At 44.9% G+C, this 25,563-nt stretch overlaps 1 protein-coding gene across 1 annotated transcript in view; it reads right to left on the bottom strand.

Annotated features, from left to right (window-relative positions):
- SLCO3A1 (solute carrier organic anion transporter family member 3A1) overlaps window positions 1–25,563 on the bottom strand; it is a 417,332-nt gene that overhangs the window by 63,987 nt on the left and 327,782 nt on the right. Inside the window, exons 4-5 of the mRNA XM_030192656.1 lie at window positions 24,352–24,615; window positions 2,723–2,887 (exon numbers count right to left, since the gene is read on the bottom strand). Of these exons, the coding sequence (XP_030048516.1) occupies window positions 2,723–2,887; window positions 24,352–24,615 (429 nt within the window). The remainder of the gene's footprint in view (window positions 1–2,722; window positions 2,888–24,351; window positions 24,616–25,563) is intronic.

Genomic DNA, 25,563 nt, shown 5'->3' with positions numbered 1-25,563 from the left:
AATAGCAAACCATAGCAACTTAGTTTTACCAGCTTTTAATTTTAAATGATATTGAGCAAACCAGCTTTTAATCTTCTCAATAGCAGACATCAGCTTTCCCATTAACAAATTAAAGTTCACATTTATAGTGAGCAATATAAAGATATTATCTGCATATTAAAACAACCACTCACCCAATCCCAGCATAAATGAGGTCATAAAAACATTGGAAAGCGAAGGAGAAATAGGTGATCCCTGAGTGACTCCACAGGGTGGGGTCACAAAAGGGGGATGAACAGCTGTCCTTCCTGACCATATATTGTTGATTCCTCAGGAGTCCATCAAATCTTTTTAGCACATTCTCTATAAGTTCAAACCCCTTTAATCTATCCAGTAACAAGTCATGGTCTACGGTGTCACGAACTGCAGTAGGACCATTCGATTCCCTTTACTCAATTCTGATTGAACAGTCGACTTTAATACAATTAGCAGTGTCTCAGTACTGTGAAACCTTCTGACCCCGTGTTGAGATGATAACGGTGAGTCTGACTGCTGGAAGAAATTCCGAAAAACGGAGAAGCCACAAGAAACTCAATAAGCTTAGTTAAGAAAGGAAAGCTTGTGATCGGTCTAAAGCTTGATGTTTGTGATAAGTGGCTTTTGGAATAGGTATCAGGAAAATATCTCCAAATGAAGAGGAAAAACAACAAGATATTAGACAAAGAAGTTACCCAAGCCTCAACAAATTCTGTTGGGTTCGCCAAAAGGTATGCTGGATACTCATCTAAAAAAAACAAGGAGATTTAGAGGGTTTTTTAAATCAAAGGACATAGTAACAATATGAAATGATGCCCAGCATCTGTCCCCAGGATATCGGATCTTAATGTATCAATAGTTACTCCAGGAGTCAACATGGGGGCAATTCCCTGATTAAAACTGCGATAAATAACTTCAATTTTATTTGCAAAGTAAGAAGCAAGATCTGATGCCGAGGGTTGAATGACATCAGAAGTGTTGGAAAATGGACATGATATTAAACACTTCATCAAAGGAATAAAGTTTATTTAGGTCAGGTTGTTCCAGACCTATCAAATCAGAATAATTATTGCATTTTTTATTTGATTTTGTATAGTGAGTAAAAAAGCTTTTCCATTGCTTTCAGAGTGATTCACTCCCTGATTTCCGCCAGGCATGCTCGAACTGGCAACAATTCCGTTTCATTGCTTTCCAATCTACAGAAACCCAAGAATTTCCAACTACTCTAGGTTGATGCATGTAATTAAGTGGTCCGTACGTCTAAGCACCAATTTTTAGAATTACCTCCAAAATTCATTCTTTATAAATGTAGTCCATATTATTTATCATCACTTCTTTCTCATTCCCTCTTTCATCTGTCTTTACGCTCTATCTCTGTATGTCTTCTCGGCTTGTTCATTAATATGTATTCCAATGTTTTCACATGCACTACCCAAGCGGCAAAGGACTCAAATACAAATCAACTTACGCATCCAGTTTTTTCTACATAAGCACACAACTGTGGAACGCATTCCCAAAATCCATGAAAACCACGTACGACCACCTACACTTCCGGAGAACACTAAATACTACTACTACTACTTATCATTTCTAAAGCGCTACTAGACGTACGTATTTGTTCAAAAAGGCATACCCTACCAACCCAACATAAATGCCTGATCGCTGCAACAAAACCAAAATACGGTATGGACACAACAGAACTCTTCCATGTATGACGTCCCTATGTGGACCAAAGGTCCACCAAGCCCATCATCCTGTTTCCAACAGTGGCCAATCCAGGTCACAAATACCTGGCAAGATTCCAAAAAAGTACAAAACATTTTATACTGCTTATCTCAGAAATAGTGGATTTTCCCCAAGTCCATTTAATAATGGTCTATGGACTTTTCCTTTAGGAAGCCGTCCAAACCTTTTTTTAAACTCCGCTAAGCTAACCGCCTTTACCACATTCTCTGGCAACGAATTCCAGAGTTTAATTACACATTGAGTGAAGAAACAATTTCTCCGATTCGTTTTAAATTTACTACATTGTAGCTTCATCGCATGCCCCCTAGTCCTAGTATTTTTGGAAAGCGTAAACAGACGCTTCACATCTACCCGTTCAACTCCACTCATTATTTTATAGACCTCTATCATATCTCCCCTCAGCCGCCTTTTCTCCAAGCTGAAGAGCCCTAGCCGCTTTAGCCTTTCCTCATAGGGAAGTCGTCCCATCCCCTTTATCATTTTCGTCGCCCATCTCTGCACCTTTTCTAATTCCACTATATCTTTTTTGAGATGCGGCGACCAGAATTGAACACAATGAGATCCTATTTCATTTTGTTACTTTGTGCAAAAGAAAAGAAATTTCCAAGAACAATCAAATGATGGAATGAACAATATTCTTAAACATTTTGTGGAGGGCTTAAATATTGTACAAAATATTAATACCTGATGAAATGCAGAGAGATCCCTTATAGAAATGGTACATGAGGTGGTCTTCTGTTACAATTAGGTTCCTGACTGGCTCCATTCTTTCTAGACAGATCACTTCAGTGCTCAGTTTAATCTCCCTGAACACCAGCATTTGTATTTTCATTTCTACAAGGTCCCTGCACGGAACAAAGGTAAAACCAGGGCTGAACCAGCCTGTTCGGAAAAACATGGAGCCAGCGGACAGCCTAAGTTTAGCCTTTAGCAGGCATTGAAAGCAGGACGGTTTTCTCACCTAGCAGTTGATTGGCAGATGAGGTTGTAAGGTTGAACTGCTGTTCAAGGTATTTTCCCAGGAAGGCCGCAAACCCCGCAACTACGGCAATCTCCATGCAGGCAGCAAGCACTATACAGGTGAATACAGGGTTGGAAAGCAAGTGCTTTGTTACTCTGGGAATCACTGTGAGAGACAAAAGAAAAGAGTTTGTTCAATTCAATTCAATACAGTACATTTCTTGTATACTGCTAATATCCCCTTTCCAGGGTTCAGTGCGGTTTACATTCCAGGTGGGACAAAAGCAGATAGTGTTAGTGTGAGGTTTAAGAAACATTAGAGACCATTGGTGTAATGCACTACTACTATTACTACTACTACTTAGCATTTTTATAGCGCTACAAGGCTTACGCAGCGCTGCACAAACATAGAAGAAAGACAGTCCCTGCTCAAAGAGCTTACAATCTAATAGACAAAAAATAAAGTAAGCAAATCAAATCAATTAATGTGTACAGGAAGGAGGAGAGGAGGGTAGGTGGAGGCGAGTGGTTACAAGCGGTTACGAGTCAAAAGCAATGTTAAAGAGGTGGGCTTTCAGTCTAGATTTAAAGGTGGCCAAGGATGGGGCAAGACGTAGGGGCTCAGGAAGTTTATTCCAGGCGTAGGGTGCAGCGAGACAGAAGGCGCGAAGTCTGGAGTTGGCAGTAGTGGAGAAGGGAACAGATAAGAAGGATTTATCCATGGAGCGGAGTGCACGGGAAGGGGTGTAGGGAAGGACGAGTGTGGAGAGATACTGGGGAGCAGCAGAGTGAGTACATTTCTAGGTTAGTAAAGTAAAGTTAGTAAAGTAAAGGATAATGGATGATACCAGGAAGTCATGATGGATTATTATGAAGCAAATTCTTCAGAAAATAAGATCACATTTATTTATTTACACCAATTTTCGTACTTTGTTCTCTCATTTATTTTACTACTACTACTACTTAACATTTCTAGAGCGCTACTAGGGTTACGCAGCGCTGTACAAAATAAACAAAGAAGGACGGTCCCTGCTCAAATGAGCTTACAATCTAAAGAACGAAATGTCAAGTTGGGCAGTCTAGATTTCATGGGTAGAGGTGTAGAGGTTAGGTGCCGAAGGCGACATTGAAGAGGTGGGCTTTAAGCAGAGATTTGAAGATGGGCAGGGAGGGGGCCTGGCGTATGTTTATATTTTGGTCATTTTTACTACTATTATTATATTGTTGACAAAATTGTAAGTTTTATGTTAAACTGGACTTGCTGTACACTGCCTTGGGGGTGAATGTGTAATAAATAAATCAATAAACACACACAAAACTCTTTCCCCCCCCCCCCCCAAAGACAACCAATTCTTCTGATCACCAATTGTTTCATAAGCACTGTAAGCCATTTTTTTTTAAATTTAATGCTGTCCCACATCAGCTTCATTTGGAAGAGGCTCTATTTGTATTGATCAGTGCCAAATTGGTTTAAGGTGCTCCATGAGCCTGGACTAAGAGGAACGTCACAACAGACAATTTCATTCATTCAATAAGGACAGACTGCAGAAGACTATCCAGCTCATGTTAGAAGGAGATCGCCGGCCATATCGGTATAATCGAAAGCCAATTTTGACCGGCGCCAACTGCTTTCCGTTGCGGAGCCGGCCAACCTTCAAGGCAGGGTACAGAGGGTGGGACGGGGCGGGGACGTGGTTACGAGGTGGCCGGCTTCACCCCATAATGGAAAAAAGATGGCCGGCTCAGACAAGCATTTCGCCAGCTGCAGTTGGTCCATTTATTTTTGGGTCCAAGTCACAAAAAAGTGCCCCAATTGACCACATGACCACCGGAGGGAATCGGGGATCATCTCCCCTTACTCCCCCAGTGGTCACCAACCCCCTCCCACTCAAAAAAATTAAAACATTTTTTTGCCAGCCTCTATGCCAGCCTCAAATGTCATACCCAGCTCCATCACAGCAGTATGCAGGTCCCTGGAGCAGTTTTAGGGGGTGCAGTGGAATTCAGGCAGGTGGACCCAGGCCCATCCCCCCCTTACCTGTTACACTTGTGGTGGTAAATGTTGAGCCCTTCAAAACCCCCCAAACCCCACTGTACCCATATGTAGGTGCCCCCATTTCAGCCCTTAGGGCTATGATAGTGGTGTAGAGTTGTGGGGAGTGGGTTTTGCGGGGGATTTGGGGGGCTCAGCACCCAAGGGAAGGGAGCTATGCACCTGGAAGCAATTTGTGAAGTCCACTGCAGTGCCCCCTAGGGTGCCCGGTTGGTGACCTGGCATGTCAGGGGGGCCAGTGCACTACAAATGCTGGCTCCTCCCGTGACCAAAAGGCTTGCATTTCGCCGGGTTTGAGATGGCCGGGCCCAGTTTCCATTATTGCCAAAAACCGAACCCGGCCACCTCTAAACCAGGCGATCTCAACATTTGACCTAAATGTTGAGATGTAGCCGGCGCCAACCGTATTATCAAAAGAAAAGATGGCTGGCCATCTTTTTCGATAATATGGTTGGCTCCGCCCCTTTAGGGCGCCAGCCACATAGATGGTCGGCGCCGTTCGATTATGCCCCTCAATGTGACCAGGGCTGCCAAGGGGTGAGGGAGCGTGGGGCAGAGGGACAAGATTTCCCGGGCCCAGTGTCCAAGGGGGACCCAGCACCAGAGTCTGTAAATGGTCATGGATTTGAAATACCGCCTTTCTGTGTTACAATCGAAGCATTTTACGTTTTTATTATACACAGGTATTTTCTCTATCCCTAGTGGATCTCTCTCTTGCTCCTGTGTGTCGGGACCTGGATGATTGTTTTAATGCGATAGCCCGGTCCCGGCACACAGGAGGACGAGTGTGACAAACTGAGGGAGGAGCAGATGCAGGGCACATTGGCGATCCGAGTGGGGGGCGGCAGCGGCCTGAGAGGGGGGCACCGGTAGCTGCTGCGTCCCAAGTAGGAGGGCGGCGGTGGTAGCTGCTGCGTCCTGAGTGTGTGTGTGGGGGGGGGGGGGGGGGGGATAGCGATGGCTGCTGCCTGAGTGTGTGTGTGTGTAGGGGGGCGGTAGCTGCGGCAGCCCTGCTCCACACCCAGCCTCAAGGGCGCGTTTGAGGCATTTATTAACCATCTGTTCCAAAAGGTCCTAAGTGGTATACAAAATATCAGATACGGATTATTATCATTCCAAAAATATATGCATAAAATAATATGAAAATTAAAATATAACTAGCTACAAAGACATTATCCGGAGACAATACTGGTTAAAAACTAATCAAAAATAAATGTTTTAAGTTTTTTTTTCTGGAAAACTATATATGAGGTTTCCGATTTAACCTCAAGAGATAAATAATTCCAAATAGTTGCAGCTTGGAAGGGAAAATAACTTTTTTTTTTTTTTTTAAGGACACCTTTTGTCGAAGGAAAAATGTTAAGAAAACGATCTCTAGCTCTGCAGGTGTAAAATAAGGATCTGGTTAGCAAATCAACTAATTGGCCTTGCGCTTGTTCAAAGAGAGGTTTATGAATACAACAGGAAACTTTTGCATATGATTTTTGCTTGTATCGGTAACCAAATAAAATTAAACATCAAAGGTGCGATCCCATCATATGTTTTACAATTAAAAATCATTTGTGCGGCTGTACAAAAGTACACAGATATATCCAATCTTTTCACAGATGTTTACAGCAAAATGTTACCCACAGAAAAAGCAGGTGCAAAAGACCACATAAACATTGCACCCCTGGCAATTTTAAAAGTGAAAGTACACTTTCAGAACTGATGCAAAGCTGCAGGGAAACCATATGTACAGTCTTTGTCCCAAAATCGGTAATTTGGCCTTAATGTTCTAAAAGGTGTAATCGGAGGAGTGGCCTAGTGGTTAGGGTGGTGGACTTTGGTCCTGAGGAACTGAGTTTGATTCCCACTTCGGGCACAGGCAGCTCCTTGTGACTCTGGGCAAGTCACTTAACCCTCCATTGCCCCATGTAAGCCGCATTGAGCCTGCCATGAGTGGGAAAGCGCAGGGTACAAATGTAACAAAAATAAAATAGATACTATTGGAGATTCTACATGGAATGTTGCTACTATTGGAGATTCTACATGGAATGCTGCTATTCCACTAGCAACATTCCATGTAGAAGGCTGCGCAGGCTTCTGTTTCTGTGAGTCTGACATCCTGCACGTACGTGCAGGACGTCAGACTCACAGAAGCAGAAGCCTGCGCGGCCACATTGGTGATGGCCGACCTCTACATGGAATGGAATGTTGCTAGTGGAATAGCAACATTCCATGTAGAATCTCAAATAGTAGCAACAGTGGAGGAATGGCCTAGTGGTTAGGGTGGTGGACTTTGGTCCTGGGGAACTGAGGAACTGAGTTGGATTCCCACTTCAGGCACAGGCAGCTCCTTGTGACTCTGGGCAAGTCACTTAACCCTCCATTGCCCTATGTAAGCCGCATTGAGCCTGCCATGAGTGGGAAAGTGTGGGGTACAAATGTAACAAAAATAAAATAGATACTATTGGAGATTCTACATGGAATGTTGCTGCTATTGGAGATTCTACATGGAATGTTGCTACTAATGGAGATTCTACATGGAATGTTGCTACTATTTGAGGTTCTGTTGCTACTATTGGAGATTCTACATGGAATGTTGCTACTATTTGAGGTTCTGTTGCTACTATTGGAGATTCTACATGGAATGTTGCTATTCCACTAGCAACATTCCATGTAGAAGGCTGCGCAGGCTTCTGTTTCTGTGAGTCTGACATCCTGCACGTACGTGCAGGACGTCAGACTCACAGAAGCAGAAGCCTGCGCGGCCACATTGGTGATGGCCGACCTCTACATGGAATGGAATGTTGCTAGTGGAATAGCAACATTCCATGTAGAATCTCAAATAGTAGCAACAGTGGAGGAATGGCCTAGTGGTTAGGGTGGTGGACTTTGGTCCTGGGGAACTGAGGAACTGAGTTGGATTCCCACTTCAGGCACAGGCAGCTCCTTGTGACTCTGGGCAAGTCACTTAACCCTCCATTGCCCTATGTAAGCCGCATTGAGCCTGCCATGAGTGAGAAAGTGTGGGGTACAAATGTAACAAAATAAAATAGATACTATTGGAGATTCTACATGGAATGTTGCTGCTATTGGAGATTCTACATGGAATGTTGCTACTAATGGAGATTCTACATGGAATGTTGCTACTATTTGAGGTTCTGTTGCTACTATTGGAGATTCTACATGGAATGTTGCTACTATTTGAGGTTCTGTTGCTACTATTGGAGATTCTACATGGAATGTTGCTATTCCACTAGCAACATTCCATGTAGAAGGCTGCGCAGGCTTCTGTTTCTGTGAGTCTGACATCCTGCACGTACGTGCAGGACGTCAGACTCACAGAAGCAGAAGCCTGCGCGGCCACATTGGTGATGGCCGACCTCTACATGGAATGGAATGTTGCTAGTGGAATAGCAACATTCCATGTAGAATCTCAAATAGCAGCAACAGTGGAGGAGTGGCCTAGTGGTTAGGGTAGTGGACTTTGGTCCTGGGGAACTGAGGAACTGAGTTGGATTCCCACTTCAGGCACAGGCAGCTCCTTGTGACTCTGGGCAAGTCACTTAACCCTCCATTGCCCTATGTAAGCCGCATTGAGCCTGCCATGAGTGGGAAAGTGTGGGGTACAAATGTAACAAAAATAAAATAGATACTATTGGAGATTCTACATGGAATGTTGCTGCTATTGGAGATTCTACATGGAATGTTGCTACTAATGGAGATTCTACATGGAATGTTGCTACTATTTGAGGTTCTGTTGCTACTATTGGAGATTCTACATGGAATGTTGCTACTATTTGAGGTTCTGTTGCTACTATTGGAGATTCTACATGGAATGTTGCTATTCCACTAGCAACATTCCATGTAGAAGGCTGCGCAGGCTTCTGTTTCTGTGAGTCTGACATCCTGCACGTACGTGCAGGACGTCAGACTCACAGAAGCAGAAGCCTGCGTGGCCACATTGGTGATGGCCGACCTCTACATGGAATGGAATGTTGCTAGTGGAATAGCAACATTCCATGTAGAATCTCAAATAGTAGCAACAGTGGAGGAGTGGCCTAGTGGTTAGGGTGGTGGACTTTGGTCCTGGGGAACTGAGGAACTGAGTTGGATTCCCACTTCAGGCACAGGCAGCTCCTTGTGACTCTGGGCAAGTCACTTAACCCTCCATTGCCCTATGTAAGCCGCATTGAGCCTGCCATGAGTGGGAAAGTGTGGGGTACAAATGTAACAAAAATAAAATAGATACTATTGGAGATTCTACATGGAATGTTGCTGCTATTGGAGATTCTACATGGAATGTTGCTACTAATGGAGATTCTACATGGAATGTTGCTACTATTTGAGGTTCTGTTGCTACTATTGGAGATTCTACATGGAATGTTGCTATTCCACTAGCAACATTCCATGTAGAAGGCTGCGCAGGCTTCTGTTTCTGTGAGTCTGACATCCTGCACGTACGTGCAGGACGTCAGACTCACAGAAGCAGAAGCCTGCGCGGCCACATTGGTGATGGCCGACCTCTACATGGAATGGAATGTTGCTAGTGGAATAGCAACATTCCATGTAGAATCTCAAATAGTAGCAACAGTGGAGGAGTGGCCTAGTGGTTAGGGTGGTGGACTTTGGTCCTGGGGAACTGAGGAACTGAGTTTGATTCCCACTTCAGGCACAGGCAGCTCCTTGTGATTCTGGGCAAATCACTTAACCCTCCATTGCCCCATGTAAGCCGCATTGAGCCTGCCATGAGTGGGAAAGCGCAGGGTACAAATGTAACAAAAAAAAAAAAATAATAATAAATCCCCTAGAGAAATGGAAAGGGTTTACTACAAAGACAGGGAGACTCTTGTCAGGACTTGGGGGGAGTGGTTACTGGCTGGTAGGAGTGGCTAGCCTCATCAGGGGGAAGTGTTTAACAAGAGGTACTGCTAATGTGGGGGAATAAAGGAATGATAAGATTGACAGGTGCATGTCACTAGGGGGAGGAGTATTGGGCGAAATTAAAAGAGGTGCCATTTTGAGCACATGGTCTTTGGTTGCCCTCCCCCCTCAAAGACCCGTGAGGAGAGGGGATATCCCATTGGGCCCTGCAACTGGGGACTGAGGCGGGCAAAGAGTCTCTGCCACCCAAGCGGGGGGGGGGGGGGGGGGGGGGGGGGGCTAAGAGGAGAGCTTCATGAGAGGAAAAGAGAAGGGAATTTTCCTGGGAGCAGAAGAGGGGTGGTCCTGTTCGGGATTGGAGGTGGGAGAGTAAACTTGCACCTCTGACTTCAGTAAGGACGGATAGGGAGGTCCGGTCCTGAAGTGGTCTGGTGGACAGGGAAAAACCTTGTGAAGTGCTTGCCTGACGAGAGAACAGACAAGTTACAGCTCTGCCGGATGGGCTGGGTAAGAAGGGGAGTAGAGGACTGGCGGAACGGCTGTAAATAGTTATACAACGAGGATTTCTCAGCACATCAAATTTGCACATATATTTCTCAGAGTGTCAGTTCAGAAGAAAGGAAGTTGTTTCAGTGGCTGCTTTTGGACTTGTTTGACTTTTGCCAACAGTTAGTTAAGTTATATGAACATTAAACCTTAACTGGAGAGAGAGTATTTTGTGGTCAACGATACAGAAGTGAAAAGAGTGGCTTAATAAACCTCACAGCCTACCGGGGATTTGACTCATCCCCGGCCCACGCCCACCTCATTTAAGTACAGTCTGTTTTGCGGTACCTGACCCAAGGATCTTAGCCGGCAGCCCTGACTGAGGGGTAAACTGGGGTTACACAGGGCAAATTTGAAAACACAAGATTTTTCAAAATTAACAGTGTTTGGTTTTTTTTTTAAAGAAATTTCTTCTCTCTGGATACTATACTAGTCATTTTTCAATTTGGTTTATCCCTACAATTGGGTGTCCAAACTTTCGCTTAGCACGTACAATTTGGCGTACAACTTCAAGATTAAGATCAGTTCCTCACCTAACCTAATTGTTTAATTAGATACTAATTGCCTTTAACAACAAATAATTGCCATTTATCTATTAAAACCTACTATACCGCATTTAACTGCCACATTGCAGATCAAAGTGGTTTACAATCTAAAATCCAATAAAAGGAAAGGAACTTCAATAAGTATAACAGAAAAAGTAAAATCAATCATCCAAGACAAAGAGCAAACATAATACAAATATTCTAAATCAAGTAACAACTCCAATCTCAACAACTCGGCTGTTATCGAATGCCTTTTGAAAAAGCCAGTTTTTCACTTTAATCTTAAATAGTTATAAGGACAATAGACAGAGGAAGAGAATTCCAAATAACGGGATCATAAAAAAGTTAGCGCTGTAATGCGTACACTCTAATCGAAAAAATATTTGTTACCTGATAATTTTCTTTCCTTTAGTCACAGCAGATGAATCCAGAGTATTCTCTATCTCCAACCTCACAACCCACAACTTTCTGGATTCATCTGCTGCTGACGCTAAGGAATGAGCAATACAAGATCCCGGTAAAACTACGCGATGGTCACTGAAAGATCTAAGTACTCAACCAGAAGAGTAAGGGATAGTGAGCAATGATAAATATCCAGGGCAATAAATTGTCTCTAATTGGCAGTTAGGCAAATAACAGACCTTAGTTGGTATTCTATGAACTGGGTGTGCAATTGCATTAGCATGCAACTGCAAGAGGACAATGACCTGGGGGGGGGGGGGGGCATGGGTGGGTCAAGGACGTGCCTAGGTGTTCCACATAAGGGTTATAGAATACTAGCAGTTACACACCTAAATGCCTACAGGTAGACGTAGATTCGGCCTCCAAAACTGAACACAATACTCCAAGTGGGGCCTCACCAACAATTTGTAGAGGGGCATCAACACTTCCTTTCTTCTGCTGGTTATACCCCTCTCTATGCAGCCTAGCATCCTTCTGGTCATGGCCGTTGCCTTGTCACACTGTTTCTTCACCTTTAGATCCTCGGACACCAACATTCCAAGGTCTCTCTCCTGAGCCGAGCTTACTAATCTCTCCTCTTCTATCCGGTATCTCTCTTTTGGGTTTCTGCACCCCAAGTGCATCACTCTACACTTCTTGGCAGTGTTTCTTTGATGCAGCAGAGTTGAGACTGGATTAGAAGTACTGATACAACAAGAGAGATTAAGACCCCTGACGCAGCACTAGCGAAACGGGGGCTCCCCTGTCGGGTTGGAAAGCGGAGCACACCAGAAGGAGTGGGACTTCACAGCATATGGAAGAAGCTAAGTGATTTTTGAGCGGTGTCACCTGCTTTATCTCATAGAACAAACTCTTTGGACAATTGTATTAGGAATCCATAAGTAATTGATTTAGATCAGGAGCGCATAAGATTCCGATTTATATAAGTGTTGGGACATATATACTACTAGACAACTGGAATAATTGAAATAAATCTTCCAAGTGGAAATAGTGAATAGCATCCGATGGAGTTTTTTTAAAGCTATATGATGGCACGCCGAGCCTACGCCTTATAGCCCGCTGTGTTGGGCTGACTGGGTGGCGAAACTGAAGCTTTTTTCTTCATCGAGCAAGATTGAGTACATGGTACGTGGGTAGGTGTGTCCCACCAGTTTTTTTACACAGCCGGTGTGAGGTTGTGTTGTGATTTTCAATTAAGATTTGAGCTTGAGTGAATTAATGGTCATTTGAAGATTAAATTTTAACTGCCAGACCCTTGACCATTCTTCTAACCTTCTCATTGTTTCTACTCCCTCCTCCAATGTATCCACTTTATTGGCTATTTTTGTGTCATCTGCAAAAAGGCAAACCTTTCCTTCCAACCCTTCAGCAATAAGGGTTGGAAGGAAAGGAAGATATGGAGGAATCTAGAATTACTCCAAGCACTTTGGCTTCTGATTCTACTACAAATGTTCTGTTATTGAGGAAGGGACTAACCCTGGGTTGCGGAACCATAAAACCTTGGTTTTAATTGCATTCAGTTTTAGTTTGTTAGTCAGGGACCAGCTCTGGATGGCATTCATCTCAGCTGTTAACTGTCTAGGTAAAATCGTGATTGGGGGGAGGGTAATCTTGGTAATAGTAGCAGAATGTTGTTGGCATAAGACGGTAATAGTTCACCTAGATCGAGCCAAGGGAGGACATAAAGAAGTTAAATGGAATTGGGGAGAATGGGGAACCTTGTGGGACCCCCCACAACTCGGGGACCAGTAATGGGAGAGATGTTGATTTTGTTTGCCTGAATAGCTTCTGTTAGATAGGAATTCGCTCAACCATTTAAGGACCGGTCCTGAGACATCAATTTGATCCAACCGCTCGAGCAGCAGAGCATGATTGACTGCATTCGAATATTTATGAGCTACAAAAGCTTAGCAATGAGGAGTGGGAAAATTTTTCAAAAGCAAGAATAGGCTTTCACTTAACTCATTACAGATAATATTGGAAAGCTATTATTTCTTTCATAGATGTACTGATCTATTTTTTTTATTTTTGTTACATTTGTACCCCGCGCTTTCCCACTCATGGCAGGCTCAATGCGGCTTACATGGGGCAATGGAGGGTTAAGTGACTTGCCCAGAGTCACAAGGAGCTGCCTGTGCCTGAAGTGGGAATCAAACTCAGTTCCTCAGTTCTCCAGGACCAAAGTCCACCACCCTAACCACTAGGCCACTCCTCCTCCACTGTTGCTACTATTTGAGATTCTACATGGAATGTTGCTATTCTACTAGCAACATTCCATGTAGAAGTCGGCCCTAGCAGATCACCAATGTGGCCGCACAGGCTTCTGCTTCTGTGAGTCTGACTCACAGAAACAGAAGCCTGCGCAGCCTTCTACATGGAATGTTGCTAGTGGAATAGCAACATTCCATGTAGAATCTCAAAGAGTAGCAACATTCCATGTAGAATCTCCAATAGTATCTATTTTATTTTTGTTACATTTGTACCCTGCGCTTTCCCACTCATGGCAGGCTCAATGCGGTGGGCAATGGAGGGTTAAGTGACTTGCCCAGAGTCACAAGGAGCTGCCTGTGCCTGAAGTGGGAATCGAACTCAGTTCCTCAGTTCCCCAGGTCCAAAGTCCACCACCCTAACCACTAGGCCTTTTGCAGCTGTCATACTCAGGTTTCTTATTTTAAATCTATAAAAAGCTGAAAATAGTAATCATGCATTACAAATCATAGTAAGGTGTCAGCTTTTTTTTTTCACTTAGGGGTTCATCGAAACATACAGCTTAGGAATGTAATCAGTTCTGGCACACAAAATCTGTTTATTGATTTTTAGATTTAGTAGTCTAAGGGTGGAGTGGAGGGGTGGCCTAGTGGTTAGGGTGGTGGACTTTGGTCCTGGGGAACTGAGGAACTGAGTTTGATTCCCACTTCAGGCACAGGCAGCTCCTTGTGACTCTGAGCAAGTCACTTAACCCTCCATTGCCCCATGTAAGCCGCATTGAGCCTGCCATGAGTGGGAAAGCGCAGGGTACATATGTAACAAAAATAAACTAGATACTATTGGAGATTCTACATGGAATGTTGCTACTATTGGACATTCTACATGGAATGTTGCTATTCCACTAGCAACATTCCATGTAGAAGGCTGCGCAGGCTTCTGTTTCTGTGAGTCTGACGTCCTGCACATACGTGCAGGACGTCAGACTCACAGAAGCAGAAGCCTGTGCGGCCACATTGGTGATCTGCAAGGGCCGACTTCTAGTGGAATAGCAACATTCCATGTAGAATCTCAAATAGCAGCAACAGTGGAGGAGTGGCCTAGTGGTTAGGGTGGTGGACTTTGGTCCTGGGGAACTGAGTTCGATTCCCGGCACAGGCAGCTCCTTGTGACTCTGGGCAAGTCACTTAACCCTCCATTGCCCGCCGCATTGAGCCTGCCATGAGTGGGAAAGCGCGGGGTACAAATGTAACAAAAAAAAAAAAAAAGGGGGATCATTTTCAAAGTACTTACAAAGTTCCACAGGTTACTAAGGTAAGTCTAAGAGCTTTGAAAATACGCCTTTAAGGGGTCTATTTACTAACACATGTTGGTCTAATAGAACTGATAATATATACTAAAGGTCTGCCTTTGTTAATATGCACCTTTGCTGACATCCATAAAGTGGCAGGCAAGTCCCTGTTTGAATTACTGTGGGTGTGGTGCTTCAGTGTGTGAAGGAAGAGCGGGACTTGGGGGTGATTGTGTCTGACGAACTTAAGGCTTTCAAACAGGTAGAAAAAGCGATGGTAAAAGCCAGAAGGATGTTTGGGTGCATAAAGAGAGACATGACCAGCAGGAAAAAGGAGGTGATAGTGCCATTGTATAAGTCTCTGGTGAGGCCTCATTTGGAGTACTGCGTGCAGTTCTGGAGACGGCACCTACAGAAAGACATAAACAGGATGGAGTCAGTACAGAGGGCGGCTACGAAATTAGTAAGCAATCTTGAATGCAAAAATTATAGGGGCCAGGCTTATGAACCTCAACATGTATATGCTGGAAGAGAGGAGGCAGAGAGGAGACTTGATAGAAACGTTTAAATATCTCAAGGGCATTTATGTACAGGAAGAGAGCCTTTTTCAAATGAAGGAGAGCTCTGGAATGAGGGGGCATATGACAAAGTTAAGAGGGAATAGGCTTAGGAGTAACCTAAGGAAGTATTATTTCACAGAAAGGGTGGTGGAGGCGTGGAATGGCCTCCCGGTGGAGGTGGTGGAGTCGAGGACTGTTCCAGAATTTAAAAAGGCATGGGATAAGCATGTGGGATCGCTTAGGAACAGGAAGAATTAGGGGTTACAGAGGATGGGCAGACTGGATGGGTCATGTGGCCTTTATCTGCCGTCATGTTTCTATGTTTCTATGTGTAGGCATTCCTGGGGGAGAGTTTGGGTGCAGGTGGGGTGGAGTGTAACACATTAAAATCCCCAATTTTCTTCTTCAGTAAGCAATCTAATTATTCCAAGGGTGAAGCTGCTTAAACTAGAAGGAATCCCAATGTAGCTTGGCCCTCCTTTGTCTAAATAACTAATGACTATTTTCTCCCAGAACTGATTGTGAAAACTATTACATTTGAAAATGATCTGGCTGAAGTCTAGGTAAAGCTTCGGTGGTCTCTCTTTGATTTTTAATTGGCTTTTTTCTCCCCTTATGTTCAGCATATTAAGGGTTTGGAGATTACAGGTATCTTCATCAAATCTGTTTTTCTCTCTCTAGGTTTGCCTTCTATTTTTAAATGGTTAATTGAAGTGCAGCGCTGATTGTGAGGCTCCGTTGCCTCTCTGTTTGGCTTACTCCGGTGATATAATGAAAGGTTATTATTAGGCCGTTCCAGCAAGCCGCACGGCTACTGTTCTAGCCATCTGGTATCAATCAGTAAAGCAGAAAGCATTTTAATTTCTTTCATGAAAACATTTCCAGGTATTGTAACATCTGCAATCCTTGGGGGCATAATTATGATGAGGCTGCTGGATATTTCTGTACAGTGTTTGGTTATAAAGAAATTGGAAGAAAACAGGGCAATTTGATGGAGCCCAAGTGATTATCTGCTGCCTTCCTCAGTTACAGGAACCAAAAAACACGCGGAGATGACCAAGGGACTAGTACACAGCCAAAACGGTCTTTTCAAAAAATCTTGGTTAGCACACGTGGAGGGGGATAATCGAACGGGGACGACCATCTCTAAGGGCGCCCATCTCTGAGGACGTCTCCACGAAGGGGCGGGGCATCCCGTATTATCGAAACAAGATGGGCGTCCATCTTTTGTTTCAATAATACGGTCGGGGACGCCCAAATCTCAACATCTAGGTCGACCTAAGAGATGGACGACCTAAATGTTGAGATGGTCGACCTTAGAGATGGGCGACCTCGGTTTTCGCCGATAATAGAAACCGAGGACGCCCATCTCAAAAAATGACCACATCCAAGCCATTTGATCGTGGGAGGAGCCAGCATTCGTAGTGCACTGGTCCCCTTCACATGCCAGGACACCAACCGGGCACCCTAGGGGCACTGCAGTGAACTTCACAAATTGCTCACTGGTGCATAGCTCCCTTACCTTGGGTGCTGAGCCCCCCAACCCCCCCCCCCCAAAACCCACTCCCCACAACTGTACAACACTACCATAGCCCTCATGGGTGAAGGGGGCACCTACATGTGTGTACAATGGGTTTTGGGTGGGTTTTGGAGGACTCACATTTACCACCACAAGTGTAACAGGTAGGGGGGGATGGGCCTGGGTCCGCCTGCCTGAAGTGCATTGCACCCACTAAAACTGCTCCAGGGACCTGCATAGTGCTGTCATGGGGCTGGGTATGACATTTGAGGCTGGCATAGAGGCTGGCAAAAAAATTAAAAACAATTTTTTTAGGGTGGGAGGGAGTTGGTGACCACTGGGGGAGTGAGGGGAGATTATCCCCGATTCCCTCCGGTAGTCATCTGGTCAGTTCGGACACCTTTTTGAGGCTTGGTCGTGAAAAAAAAGGGACCAAGTAAATTCGGCCAAATGCTTGTCAGGGACGCCCTTCTTTTTTCCATTATCAGCCGAGGACGCCCATCTCTTAACCACGCCCCTTCCCGCCTTCGGTACACTGCCGACATGCCCCCGTGAACTTTGGTCGTTCCCGCGACGGATAACAGTTGAGGATGCCTAAAATTGGCTTTTGATTATGCCAATTTGGGCGACCCTGAGAGAAGGATGCCCATCTCCCGATTTGCGTTGAAAGATGGACGCCCTTCCCTTTCGAAAATGCCCCCGATACTCTTGAAGAGGTGTCACAATCACTACGGGGACTTGACACGGGCTGTGTTTCGCCTAGAGTGCCTGCATCAGCAGTTCACAGTACATAATTCCTAAGGGGTCCTTTTCCTAAGCCATGTTATGGCCTACGCACACCCAATGCGCTCCAATTCCGAGTTACTGCCTGGCTACCGCATGTGCGGGGCAGTAATGTCATTTTTGCCATGCATCCCCTACGAGCCGGAAAATAATTTTTGTTTTCTGACACGCGGCACTACCAGGCGGGAAAAGGCATTTGACGCGTGTAGAGCCTTACTGCCTGGTTAATGCGTGAGACCTTACCGCTAAGCCAATGGCTGGGGGTAAGGTCTCAGACCCAAAATGGACGCACGTCAATTTTCATTTTGCCTCACGTCCATTTTCGGTCAAAAAAACCCAAAAGGCAATTTTTACAGGTGCGCTGAAAAATGATTTTGTGCACGTCCAAAATACGCACCTACACTACTGCAGGCCATTTTTCAGCAACCTTAGTAAAAGACACACTTGCACCCAGTCTCATTCTCTCTCTGTCACACACACATACTCACTCACTCTCACACAGTCACTCTCTCACACACACTGTCTCAAATATACACACTCCGAGGAAAACCTTGCTAGCGCCCGTTTCATTTGTGTCAGAAATGGGCCTTTTTTCCTTGTAAATAAATAAAATAAACTTGAAATGCTCTTATTTAAAAAGTGACTTTTTGACATCTGTTTTCTCCATTTTTTTTTTACATTTCATTTTAGATCTTCTTGTGTTGGATAAAAGGCCTACTTGTCTGCTGCAGAGTCCATCTAACTTTTCTTTTTCTTGGCAGAGAGACATATTTGAGCTTTTTTTTTTTTAGCTGATTGTAGGAAAAATAATGGAGACAGTTCAGACCTCCAAAAGGAATCTCCCAGCACAGATTCTCTTTGAAAATTCAGGGCTGGCCATCTGGTATCAGCATCACTGATCTCGTAGAACCCTTGGTGCAGAATCTACACTATAAATCATAGAGAGGGATTTCGAAATTAAATCTCTGCATAATGCTGCTTGGCTTCAGTCTCACTTGTTCTGTCCTTTTATAGCATGCACAATTTAACTGAACGAACCAATTAGCGCCAATAATTGAGCGCTAATAATTATCAGCGCTAATTGGCAACAATTACAATTTACACGCACATCTTGCTAGGCATATTCTATAAAGATGGGAGCTCAAGTTTTAGTGTGTACATCTGAAAAGGGGCGCATGGCCATAGGAGGGACATGGGCGGGGTCACAGGCATTCCAAGAATTTGCAGAATACGTCCGATCTGCACCTAATTTAGCTGCAGGGATTTACACCGGGTTTCAGTTGGTGCAAATCCTCACGCCTAAAAGTTAGGGGCAGATCCCAGGACTAGACGCTAACGTGCCCATCATGGAGTGCCATTTATAGAACAGCGCTTAGCACTAATTTTTTTTCACTGCCATATATAGAATTTTGCAGAAACAAAAAGGGGTTCGAAGTTTCCACAACAGTTCAACAAAAAAGAAAAAAGTGGAAAAACACAACTTCAAGAGATCAATCCGAGACAAGGGGTGAGATGCTCCAGGAAAACTTTATTAGGGACCCTACACGGTCCGTGTTTCGGCTTTTAAAAAAGCCTTCATCAGGGGTCGATCAGTGGTTGCACAGAATATATACTGACAGACAATGGAGCTCATAAAATGTTGCCTATAGAACTGGTGCTTATGTAAGTGGAGGCATCCTTCCAACATGAGCCCAAAGAAGCGCCTCAGTTTCTGCAGCCCAGAACTGGCCCATTTAGGGTCCCTAATAAAGTTTTCCTGGAGCATCTCACCCCTTGTCTCGGATTGATCTCTTGAAGTTGTGTTTTTCCACTTTTTTCTTTTTTTTTTTTTTTTTATATATAGAATTTTGGCCATACCGTGCACAAACTGTGAGTCTATGTAAAAATTAATATGGTTTAACGCGCCCATGCATATAGGTTGCCTGAAAAATCCACGCAGAATAAAATTTCCGCAGAAGCGTATTCTATAAGCGGCACCTAGATTTAGGCATGGTATATAGAATACGCTTAGTTGATATCCCAGGGTCTAGAACTACGCATTAAGACAAGGAAAATGTGGCATAAATACAGGCGCGTAGATTTTGGCGTAGAGGGCATATTTGATAACAGTGCGCAGAAATTTTGGAATGCCCACGAAATGCCCATTTCCCCACCCATAACCACACTCCTTTTTGGCTCTGCCCAGTAGAATTTAGGGGCTGTGCATTACAGAATATTTATTTATTTATTTGTTACATTTATAGCCCACATTTTCCCACCTATTTGTAGGCTCAAAGTGGCTTACATAGTACCGGAGAGGCGTTACAGACTCCGGTGTAAACAAATACAAAGTGATGTTGTGGTAAGATAAAGTTCATGTGGCACAGCTACATTAGGGAATCGAACAGTGGAAGAGTTGTGTTATGTCCATTACGTACTTTAGTTTTGTTGTGTTGCCGAGATCAGGCATTTATGTTGGATCGGAAATAAGCAGGAAAATTATCTACGGTGAAGCTCCGGGATACATGACAGACTTGATCGACCTACCAACTAGAAACACATCCGAATCAACACGAACGTACCTAAATCTGCACTACCCAAGCTGCAAAGGACTCAAATGCAAATCAATTTACGCATCCAGTTTTTCCTACATAAGCACACAACTGTTTAACGCATTACCAAAAGCCTTGAAAACTACGAATGACCACCTAAACTTCCAGAAACCACTAAAAACTAACCTGTTTAAAAAGGCATACCCTAATACAGTTAGGGGGTCTTTTACTAAGCTACGGAAAAAAAAACAGCTGGCAGTGTGAGACCCCCATTATATTCCTATGGGCATCTCGGTGTTTACCACCAGCTGATTTCTACCGTGAGCTAAAAACGCTACCGTGGCTTAGTAAAAGACCCCCCTTAGCGAGTTATACGTGTAAATTCTAATTATTGTCAATTAGTGCTCATTATTGCTTGTTAAGTGCTGTTAAAACCGCTGATTGGCTTGTTAAGTCAATCGATATAGAATGTGCTTGGATTTTGGCGCAGAACGTTAGGCCCAATATATAGAGTCCGGCGGATAATGCGAAATACACCACTTTATTTTACTAAGATGCACTAATTGCCAAACTAATGCATTTGTTTTTAAGGGCTTTACTTTTTCGGTTCTTGCAGACATTATTACTTCACAAAACCTGCACAAAACCTAAAAAAAAAAAAGCATTAAAAACAAATGAACTAATTTTGCAATTAGCGCATCATAGTAAAAATATGTCGGAACAGTGCACCCACGCATACGTTACGCAGGTGTGTGTGCAGTTTGTAAAGATGCGTAGAACGAGCTCACGGGCGTGAAAATACGGTACTGTCACATCCCTCGCGCACTCTGCTCCTCCTGGAAACTAGCCCCGAGGAGAGACCTCCGCGGACATGGCCGGCCTTACCCCCGCCGTCGGGCAGCTTACCTAGCCTTGGCCCCGATGGCCGGCCATCTCGGCTCCGGGAGGGGGTATGGCCGGGGTCCTCCACCACGATGGCCGGCTTTTCCGAAACCGCATCCAGGCCGGCTTTCATGACCTCGGGCTCCCCATCGCCGGCTATGGAGTCCGCGCTCGTGCCGGCGGGGAAGATGGCGCTGAGACGCGGAGGCTGGCGTCTTTCCCGCATCTCGAGCACGGGAACCAAAACTCCGCCCGAGGGGGGGAGGGGGGGCTCGGATTGGGAAAAGGGAGCTGAGGCTCTGCCTGAGGACCGGTGCTGAACCAATCAGAGTGATTCCTTGAGGGATGTCATCGGAAGGGTCCGCCCCTGTCAGCTGTGGCTCAGCTGCTGATGACTGATGGCATTTAAGGAGCAGGTTCCTTGCAGGTCGTTGCTTCGGCTTCTGTTTCCAGAGGTTCCAGCCTGCGTGTGTAGTCTTTTGACTTTGTTGCTTGTTCCGCTGACGTTCTAGTTTGACCTTCTGCCTGTTCCTGGACTACTCTGTTTGCCGCCTGCCTTGACCTTCTGCCTGTTCCTGGACCACTCTGCTGCTGCCTGCCCTGACCCGCTGCCTGACTGCTGTTGGGGTTTCCGGTCCCTCGGTGCCCGGTCAGTCCGTCAACCTCCCGGTTCCTGAAGCCCCGCTGGCCACCTGCAGCTGGGGGCTCAACTCCCGGTGAACGGCGGTCGCCGCAGGTGAAGACTAGGGGTTGCTCGGCTGTCCTTGGGGGAACGACTGTCCCCTGCGGGAACTAAGGGCTCACAAGGTCATCAGTCAAGACAGGTACTTATATCTGTAGAGGAGGAAGAGGGGCAATTTTGAAAGCTGCCCTCCTCATATTTAGAGGCCCTTTTACTTCAGCTTTGTACGCGCTAACAGAATTTGCGTGTGCTAAATGATAAGAAGCCGACAGGTATAAAATGGACTTCTTAGCATTTTAGTGCACATTAATTCCGTTAGCACGTGCTAGTCTTTAATAAAAGGGCCCTTTAGTTCTTTAATTTCACAAATATTTCTTTCAGCCTTGTGAGTTTTAGAACATCTTTAAGCTGTATTTTATTTATCGCTAATTAACGTACATATTATACAACTGTTATGTAAAAAGATAATAGTTGAAAAGGCTCCATAAAAGACAGCATATGCAAATGAACACGACCCCTTTTATTTATATAAACGTTAAGGCTACATTATAAAAAATGCATTATAAAGGGGTAACGGCTATGATTCTTCATGTAGAGACATGCTAAACCCACAATATATGATTGTCAAACCTCCCAAATAGCAATTCACGATATTTAAATTTTTCAATACCACCCGCTGATTTGCAGCATGATTTTTGGAGACTTTTTCAGAGAAGGCCTGTGAATAATGCAAACTGATGTTGCCCATTTCTACTTGAAGAGCAATCCTGAGCCTTGTTCATACATCAAACAGAATCAAAGTTACAACTGTATCCTCAATTCAGAACCAAAGGCAATCTTTTCTGCCCACACACCGTACGTACAACGCTTACATAATATTTTGTACTAGACTTTGAGCCCGTAAAAACGGGCTATTATAGGAAGGGGGGGGGGGGGGTTGAAAGGCCCGCCACCACCGCCGAGTTCGCCGCTGCCCCTCCCCCTCCGAGTTCGCGCCCCCCCCACCGAGCCGTCACCACCCACCCAGCCGGGCCCTCGCTCCGCTATTGAAACAGCGAGGGTCCGGGAACGCAGCACTGAGCTCTGCTGAGCTGCCGACGTCGGCCTTCGTTCTTCTTCTCTGCCTGTCCCGGCGCCCTCGTGTGACGTAACGTCGTCGAGGGCGGGACAGAGGCAGAGAAGAAAAAGGAAGGGCGATGTCGGCAGCTCAGCAGAGCTCAGTGCTGCGTTCCAGGACCCTTGCTGTTTCAATAGTGGAGCGAGGGCCCGACCGGGTAGAAGGTGGGTGGCGGCGGCGACTCGGGTGGGGGGAGCGTTAGACGGCGGTGTCCCTCCCTCAGCAATGCGCAGTACAGACCCTCTGTGTTCCGCCTCCCGTCATCACGTATTGACGTGGGGGCGGGGCAGAGGTCTCTACTGCGCATTTGCGAGTGAGTACGGTCACTCGCCGTTTATATGTTTGATTGTACTGACATCCTGCAAGCTAAAGCAAAGAGAAGCTTCCTGCTAGGTTCATGTATTCCTTGTTCTTATAGGTTAAATGTTCTTTGTGACCCGTTTCCTCTAGTCTCCTGGAGACCTGCCTGCCTTCGTTCCTCACCCAAAGGTACAACCTTTGATCCTATTTGTCATTTTTAGAGGCTGTAGCCCTTCCAAATATTCTGTTAAGTTTTTTTCCTTTGAGGCGAAAATCTCCATCTTGGGCTCAAAAACTAAACTACTTCACAGCCTCTCTTCCCCTCTCCACACATGGCATATACATCATCCTTTTATCACACTATCAACATCTGTCTCTTCAGTCACATGCAACCATCCATCTTTGCATTAATTCATTCAGTTACTCATGCTACAGAAAAACTTTTCATGTTTGTATTGAACAAGAATCAGTGGAGCAGTCTTAGTTTCAACTACGTACAGTAAGGGCCCTGTTTACTAAGGTGCATTAGCGTTTTTAACATGACTACAATTAGTGCCCACACCAACCGTGTAGGCGTGTACATGGTTAACGTATGTTAAACATACTAACGCGCCTATAGCGTGGCTTATTAAACAGGGCACTAAGTTCCTTGTGGGACATCAATAAAGATTAAAGACTAACCTGTTCCAAAAGACATACCCTACCGACCCAACTTAAATGCCCAAACTCTGCTACACAACAAAACTCAAGTACGTAATGGACGTTACTCAACTCTTCCGTTGTACGACTCCCTAATGTGACAGTGCTACATGAACTCTATCCTATCACAACATTACCTTGTATTTGTTCACCGGAGACTTCAAAGCCTCTCCGGTACTATGTAAGCCACATTGAACCTGCAAATAGGTGGGAATATGCGGGATAGAAATGTAACAAATAAATAAAGCAAGTCTTTTCATTGGATACTGAACTGGCCTAGGTCACTCTTTAGAAGTGCACTGGAGTTCGCATTTAAAGAACAGGACATGATTTGTTGTTGAGTCTGATGGCCACCAATCCTTACTACGAAAAAGAAGAAAAACTTTTCCAGACCCTTTCTTCATCCACCTCTAGCCCCCTCCCTCAATCTCTTTCTCCATCTGCCAGGTCGTCATGAGGCAGGAGTGATCTCCAGTCACTCCTGCCCTACCAGTTTATATGTCACAGTAGTACCAGCTGACCTGACTGGAATGCAGAGTGGACTGGCAAAACAAAATTATGGAAGTATAAAATAAAATGTCATTACCTCGGAGCTGCTGGAAGCAGGAAGGGCTGTCTTCTGTATCCAGGGAATGCCTTAAGACCCCGTTGCTGGGTTTGGGCCTTTCATAATCTCTGTCAGGAAGCATAGTTTGCTCGCTCTCTTCAGAACTGTCCACGCGAGGTGATAGGGACTGTGGAAATCCAAACATCAAGAGAGACGAAAAGAAGAGTAAAGCACCACAGAGCAGGAACCCGCCCCACCAGGCACCGATCCAGCGGGGATCATCAGGTGTAATATCCAGTTTACCTGTAACATTAAGATAATCATTCAGTTCGCTTATTTATTTATTTCACATGTACTACACCGCCTTTAGCTGGCAAAACAGTACAAAGCGGTGTACAATCTAACATTTTTGAGAAAAAAAGAACTACATTAGTCGAGAGGAAAGGTATCATTCATAACAACATACCAACAAAACAGAGAACTTAATATACAGACAAACAAAATAGGAGCAGGTGGGTAGCACACCCGAGCATCAACCAGCTCAGCCTGGGTATGCCTGCTGGAATAACCATGTCTTAATTTCTGCCTTAAAACATTTAATGGAAAGTTCCCCTTGGATTGTCCGAAACGAAGAATTCCAAAGCATAAAGGCGTGTAAGGACCTATGTGCGTGTAGCGCGCGTCAAATCGGCATTACCGCCCGGCTAGCGTATGTGCCCGGCGGTAATTCTCAGTTTGGTGGGCGCCAAAAACAAGCATTAGAAAATAATTTTCTATTTTCTACCATGGGGGCGTTTCTGGCGGTAATCAGAAGTTGGCGCTGGACAGTTACCACGTGGGTAACAAGCGAGACCTTACCGCTAAGTCAATGGGTGGCGTTAAGGGCTCAGTCTGTACACAGACGCGCGCTGGCTTTAATTTTGTCGCATGTCCATTTCCGGCCTAAACTCCCCCCTTTTTTTCCAGACGTGATGGAGAAATGGTCCAGCGTGCGTACATGTGCCCACACTACTGCAGGCCACTTTTTGTCGTGCCTTTGTAAAAGATCCCCATAATGAGCCATACAGGGGCTGGGCAGCACCAAGCGATGATCGTTAATGGATTGAAGTGTAGGTAGGGGAGTATACAATATTGTCAGGAAATGTAAATAGGGGGGAGTCCATAAACAATAGGCCTCGAACGCTAATAGCAAAATTTTAAACTTGACCCTATACTCGACTGGTAATGGTATTCTTTTAGCAAATGTGTCAC

The sequence above is a fragment of the Microcaecilia unicolor genome, chromosome 1, assembly GCF_901765095.1.
Source record: "Microcaecilia unicolor chromosome 1, aMicUni1.1, whole genome shotgun sequence".
Classification (NCBI taxonomy): Eukaryota; Metazoa; Chordata; class Amphibia; order Gymnophiona; family Siphonopidae; genus Microcaecilia; species Microcaecilia unicolor.
The sequence above is the reverse complement of the archived record's forward strand: the minus strand, read 5'-3'. Positions and strand labels throughout refer to the sequence as shown.